Here is a 7,691-nt window from a genome sequence, read left to right as displayed (position 1 = left end):
AAAATAATGCTATTGGTATACGTTATTACAGACACATAAAATAATTTGTAAAATGTTATTTAATAATAATAATAAAAAATATATAAATAATAATAAAAATGAATGCTACTGGTATACGTTATTACATTATTACAGATACATAAAATAATTTGTAAAATGTTATTTAATAATAATAAAAAATATATAAATAATAATAAAAATTTTGAGCAATAATTATAATAAAAATTAATGCTACTGGTATACGTTATTACACTATTACAGACACATAAAATAATTTGTAAAATGTTATTTAATAATAATAATAATAATAAATATATAAATAATAATAAAAATTTTGAGCAATAATTATAATAAAAATTAATACCTTATATTTGTAAATTATGAGCAATTCCAATTAAATATTCATTTAAATTACGTTCATGGTAAGAATTTACAATTTTTTTAATCCGTGTGGTTGTCTTCGTATATTTTTTTCTTTTTAGCTACCTGTTCTTGCCCTGCTATTAATTGATTGATTTTTATTTCCGTTAACCCTTGTTCTTTTTTTTATTACGTCTATTAATCGCCATATTGTTGGATGAGATGCACCTAACAATGACGAAAATGCTCTGTGCCATCCTTCGACGGAGTTGTTTGTTTTTGGCAAATCTGCAAGTGTTGCGTCGTATTGATTCCACAGTGCTAAACTAAATGTAGGTGGGCGTCGAGTTCTACGTCTATTTGGTCTGCTGATCCATGTATCTTCAAAGTAGTCTGTCAATGGAAACAATAGTTCTTCATTTTCTACAAAAAAACTTTGGGACATTAACTCGTCAAATTTTTTTTCAACGTCAGGTATCGGTACAAATGCTAAAGCCATTAGCTGTTTTACATTTAAGGCAAAGTCAGCATTTGAAATATATTTTTCTCGTATTTCAGGGATACACTGTATTTTTCTCCATAAAATAATATAACTTCGCGACGGTTATCGAGACACTGTTAAACCATTTCAATTTGTTAGTTTTACTAATGCATACCGGATCCGTTTTATTTTTGTACGTATAACGTACATCGATAACGTACCTAAATCTTTATAGGTAATTTATATTTGATAAAACCTATAGGTAATAATAAATATATATCTAAGTTAATTTGTCCGTACAAGGTGCAATATAAGCTATATAAACATTTATACTATCTTTATTTGTTATATCTTATATATACAGGGTGATTTTTTTATCAAACAATACTCATTATTTCCAAAAGTATTCATTTTTTTAAAAATTATAAGGATAAAAAATATTTAAAAATATAATTTTTTTATAAAAATGTTGTTTTTTTAACAATTTGAAACTATGTAAAAAAATATTTTCAAAAAAATGAATACTTTTGGAAATAATGAGTGTTGTTTGATAAAAAAATCACCCTGTATATCCTTCTTTTGACGAAGAAATGTCTAACGGGGAAAATCGCTGGACGGGGAAAGCGTAACGGGGAAATGTATTACGGGGATTCGTCCATGAATCATAATTGCTAATAAGTGGTCGATTGCGTAGTTATACTTAATATGTATATTATTACGTTTATGTAAACTGTAAACTAGACTATCTTGAAAAATACTAACTAAAAAAATGTTAGCATACCGTTTACTTGTTAACAATATTGAAAACCGGCAAAGTTACTCTGCTGTAAAATAGGTTTCGAATCTATCATCACTATTACGTAGGTCACTGTAATATAAAAGTATAAAAGTATCATTGCATACGATGATATGAAAAACGATTCTTAACAGAGACGACGAGACTATTTTGATAAAAATTTTTTAGTATAAAATAAATGTATATATTATTAATTATTAGCGTGATTTTGAGTACATTCATGGGGAAAAGAGAGACAAAATGTGGTAAAACTAAGAATTTATTAGGAAATGAACATTATTTCCCTCCCTCCTCACTTAGTTTATCACCTCAAATATTATTATGCCTATTTTATTACTATTATATAATAATGCGATAGGTTAAATTAACTTTTGCATGATAACTATATAAATTAAAATGAGTAAAAAAAAATTAAAGATGCGAGTAGAGTAAATTTTTTATCTTAAATGTTTCTATACAAGCATAATATATTTTATTTTCGTATTAATTATATTTGGTCTACACTGTCATAGTATGTAGCTTTGTCGTACAAATGAGGAAAAATATTTGTTTATTATTTAAACCTTGCACCTATACAATTTTATAAAAGTTTGGAAAATAATAGAAATTAAGCAGATATCGTGTTAACCGATTTTTTGAATTGTATGTACCTACTCGTATATTTTACAATAGAGGATGGATATTTGAATATCCCAACGTGCAGTGGTGTTATTAATTCAATTATTATTGTTATTATTATTTTCATTATTGTGAATTTTATATGTCTCTTAGTTAAAGCATAACGTGAGCGACGGAAGTTTGGATGGGCTTACTACGGGTTGTGTGCATTTTTATTGTACATTTTTACCGAAATGGATGTTGGCCAATAAATAAAGTGTTGTTTCTGGCCACGCGGTTATTAATATATAATTGGGCTTTTTAGAAAATAAACTCAAACTGTACTGCGTTTAAAATTCAAATCATAGAAAAACTAAGCTTATATTTTTAACTTAGCAAACAGTTTGAACGAGACGAATACAATGAAAGATATTTTAATTAAACTATGTGTATCGCATTATAGTAATAATATTATATTATTGCATCATAAAATTTTACTCCACGTAAAGACACGAAGTCATGAGTTGCCATGACGATAATTGGTAATAACTAACGATAAACTATAATATGTGCCTATTAGCCTATTGTACCTACCTATTTAGCGCATTTAGGTTGTCATTTTCGAATAGGATATTTTGTTTGTAACTTTACCATACACTTTGTGTCTCAAATGTTACTGATGATCAAAATTTAAAATACACTATCACACATATTATTTAAAACAACATTATTCTATAGTTGTATTCTGTTGGTCCAGAAAAATTCCTAACTACGTGTAGATGGTTTTGATACGTTAGTAATAGTAAAACAGTTTATTTTCCGATTTCCTAAATTGAAATCTTTTATAAAAATAAAAGAAAAATCATATAATGAAAATTGTTAGTTTATAGTTGAAAAAATAAAAATAACACTAAATCGATAGCACACTATATTATAATTTTAACCACAATTTTAATTCAAAATAATATAGAGTATTTTGTATGTAATCATCGATGGAAATAAATTTAATTATTTTTTTTTGTCCGTATTTATTTAAATGTACTTTGTTTCAAATTTATTACAAATAAAAGTTTAAAGATGCCTTATGCGGAAGCTGTCGATACTCTGAGCTACAAATAGAAAATAATTATATTATAATTTTCAAAATATTAAACCACGAGCGTCGGGATTAGCAGCGTGTATTATTGACTAACTTGATTGTATTAATGGGTTACAAATATAAAAATATGGTTTTATTATTTTTTAAATATATGGACAATCTGTCCTGAAGTTATCGTGTAAATCCGTTTACAATGTATTCCGCGATCCTAAAGGGGTACAATTACAATAACATTTATTCCACATAATATTAATTCAAACCGACATAAAATAATAATATACATTGTAGACAACACGTCACCGTAATAACAGCATGAGCCGTGGTGGTCGGCGTTTTTGTTATAGCAGTTGTTGTAGTTTCGGCGCCAAATTAAGCCGTTCGTTCTGCTCTTGCCGCGCTGTAAGTGATGATAATATAAAAATATAATATATCGTCAATTGTTATAAACGACAGACTACTATATACATTCATATTGTATGTATATATATATATGAGTGTGTGTGTGTGTATTATTCTTTACTCTGTGCCGCCACCGATACAGAATTCGATTTTCGCGAACGACGCAAAAATAGAGAATGACAGGCGAGGGTGTGTGTGAGTGTGGGTATGCGTGGGTGGGTGAGAGAAGTGGATTAGTAGGGGAGGGGAAGAGTTGAGAGAGAAAAGGTCGGCGTGGCCAACACAATAATATATGATAATCGTTTCCGCTACGATATCGGCTCCCTACGCGATTCGACGATCGTCCCGCACTGGTAGGTACCGGTTTGCGAGAAAGGGTGGAGCGATCGCATTCGGAAGGGATGATAATACGATTTTGGGGTAAAGGTTCGATTACGTCCGCGTCCGACGGTCATATATAAATCGGAGATCTCTGCTTGACAGATTATTGTCGAAACCGCAACGCACCGTCACGGAAGACCCGTCTACGTATTACTACTATACACAGCAGCAGTGACCAATCACCTATATCGCCGGTCGTGCCATCTCAGGTTCCCGATCTCCGAGTTGATTTCTCCGATTGCTCTCCGTCTGTACTAACGAGGTAATTACTGTCTGCATTATTATAACGATTTTACGATCCCCGTGAGGTATTTATCATGTCGTACGGTACGCTAATTTAACCGTCTTACACTTATCGATGTGTATTATTTTAATTTTAATATAATGATAACCATTCGTTTATATATGGGTACTTATATTTACGTGTATTTGAATTTTTAAGTACGTTTATCTATCGTTGAAATTTCACAAACTCTCCAAAAATATTATGTACTTTTATAATATTTGAATACAAAATATATACTCAATGAAGTATGATATAATCATTGCCATCAGTAATAATATTAGAAATATTATAATACTAATTTTACTGTAACTTAAAAAACTGTATCTTAATTGCAGAAAATAAAAAAAAAATGTCCAAGTAATATGTAATGTTTATTTTTATATTAATAAAGTAGTAATACATCGCAATGAAAAAGCATTACTTTATGTTATGTTAAATATAAGTGTGTGATAGTTTATTTAAGTATTTTATACAGTACACTAGATAAACTTTTAATTAATGGAACATAATATGATCTAGAAGTTTTAAGCAATTTGCAATTTAAAGTTATGTGGTGTGAAATTTAGTTTTTATAATAAGCTTTAAAACGTATTTATTTATTTACTTCAAAGCATTTTTTGTATGATATTCAAGTGTACACAGACATTTTTGTGTTATGGTTACTGATGTGCATAATTATCATAAAAGGGTAAAAATATTAAATTGTCTATGTAATAATTTAATTTTGCTGTAATATTGCAATTTTGTTTTTGATAAACAGTGTGATGAAATTTTTAAATCGAAAATAAAATCTTCTCTAGCTCCTGTGTTTTTACGAAATTGCAATTCACGTGATTCGCGATCATTATCGTTCTCTTCATTATTTCCCTTGGCCCAAATGTGCGTATTGTTTTTGAGCTGCGTGCCAAGTTTGCTGTCAACGTAAATGTTCAGAAATGTCAATCGAAATAAACTATACCAATTGAAGTCTATAAATTTAACCTTTTGTTTAAACGTTAAAGATTTTCTGAAAATGTTTTAACCATTTTTCATACATCCGTTTTCTAATCAATGTCGTATTGTTGTTTTCACGAAACGTTCGAAAGAATATATTTCATAAATTATACCTCTAATATATAATATATATTTATCATCTCTGAAAACAAACAAAAACAATTCCTAGAATGACTGAAAAAACATATACACAAAGACATGTGTTATATTTTACATTTGGAAATTAGGAAACGTCTATGCTTCAATAGCCGGACACATCAATGGGATTCGGTCCTGGACCATAGCTCAGTAATGGGTTTTTAATGACAATTTTTGACACCGCATGACATGACATGACATGACTGCTGCACTGGACTACATAAGACGATAATTATTTCGGTTCATTGGCACGTCACGTGCAGTGCTTATGGTCGTGTTCGGATCACTCGACAGTATGATATTTTGTAAAGAAATATCACAAAACAACGTGTTTTGTTGACACGTTATCCAATATAGATTTTTGATGTGTTATAATATTGTAAATTTTTTTTCACATTAACGTTGTTATAGAATTAACGATGTCTTCAAGCTGCTCATCGAAAACCACCGACTACTACTATCAGATGAGGCAGAAGAATAACGAGGCGGCCAGAAACAGCCGTTTCAAGAAGAAGGTCGCTGAAATCGAAATATCCGTCCAAAAGCGCAAGTTGGAGGTAACATACGTACAGTTGAAAAAAGAAATCAAACGCATACAAATCGTGAAAGCTTCTTAGACATCAATCAGGTTTGTTTAATGTACCTATATGATATATATTTGCATGCATAATAATATGTATAAATGATGAATTACGTAGATTTTTGGACAGAATTAAACACTATAATATCACTTATTACGTATAGATATATTCGTAAATACTAAATTGTAATTTATTGTAATTTGCTATACTTAAAATCTAGTCGTCAGTCGGGAATGTGGTGGATATGAGATTAAATAAATGGGATATTTTTCAAGATATATTTTTTATGGGTGTGAATGATTGTTGGCGCGTAATATTCGTTCATCCTATATGGAAATAAGATTCTAAATACACACTGTAGAATTGATTAGCATAAAATTTACCTTCATCGGATTCGTAATAAATATTATGTATTATTAAAACGACACACTGTGGAGAATTAGGCGTTCGTAATGAATATGGGCTGACTCTAATAATTTATGAAAACTTCTTTTAACATAGTACTTGAACTTTAACAATAAGGTATATTGAAAACTTGCAGGAAAATTAATATTGCAATTCGGTCTCCCGATCACATAAAACTGGTGTAACGAAGATGGCTTTTTATGATCGTAAACATTATTATATTACAATGACGATATTATCGATATAATTCTGTGAAATTTGTTCATTCGATTTTGACCTTCGAAACACCGCGGTTCCCGGGAGATTTGTCGAACTACAATCTATTGTGTGAGCGTTCTTAATCGTTTTGTGTGATTCATTTTTGGCCGATTGTACGTATTACAGCTAAACGAATGGACATTTGGCGAGGACGAGTATAGTATAAATAATATGTACGAATTAGAGAGTGACCGGCGACGGTGGCGGCGGCTGACTAACAAATTGTCACGTATTATTGTTGCACATCACGAAATCCTTTTCGTCGCGAAAAATTTAAAATATTACGATACTCGACGCTCGCACCTTACCTTTACGTATTGTAATATAATAATATGGTGCATGACAAACGGACCGTTTCGGGTCAAAACGGTAAAACGTACAGGATAATAGGTACACCTGTTCAGGTGTGTGTATATAATATACTGCATATATGTAACACAAAATGCTTATAATAAATAATAATTTTAACCCATATCTGGCCCGATGGTCGTATTAAAATAAATTATACGACAGGTAGTTGCGTATGGAACATCGTCACCCGCATACGGTATTATTGTCTAGTAGCGGATACGATTTATTCTATAGTAATATCGTACATTTCCTATATACGAGTATTCATGCTGTTGTTATAATATTACAAAATGTTGATGGTAGATTTGGCGATATTGTTCATTAACGTTTTTATTTCATCCTCCAGATACACTCTGCATATTGATAAGCGCGACGGAAGAAACCATATTATTAAAATATTACTTTAGAAATCGTTTTGAAAAAATCGTCGCATTTGATATATTATAATAAACTGTACACAATGTATATAATAAATACACAATATGAACATACGAGCATGTTAATGTTTTACGAATATTTTATTAGCCAATAAGTAATACTATTACTTTTTATTTTATAATTATAAA

At 29.9% G+C, this 7,691-nt stretch overlaps 1 protein-coding gene across 1 annotated transcript in view; it reads right to left on the bottom strand.

The window, feature by feature from the left end:
• Positions 1-421: 421 nt before the first annotated feature.
• LOC112591944 overlaps positions 422-7,691 on the bottom strand; it is a 33,406-nt gene continuing 26,136 nt past the window's right edge. Inside the window, exon 2 of the mRNA XM_025335909.1 lies at positions 422-783. Coding sequence (XP_025191694.1) covers positions 479-783 — 305 coding nt within the window. The 3' untranslated portion in view covers positions 422-478. The remainder of the gene's footprint in view (positions 784-7,691) is intronic.

This window comes from Melanaphis sacchari, unplaced genomic scaffold (genome assembly GCF_002803265.2).
Source record: "Melanaphis sacchari strain LSU unplaced genomic scaffold, SCAv2.0 Contig14_pilon_pilon, whole genome shotgun sequence".
Lineage (NCBI taxonomy): Eukaryota > Metazoa > Arthropoda > Insecta > Hemiptera > Aphididae > Melanaphis > Melanaphis sacchari.
This window is presented reverse-complemented; position numbering and strand designations above follow the sequence as displayed.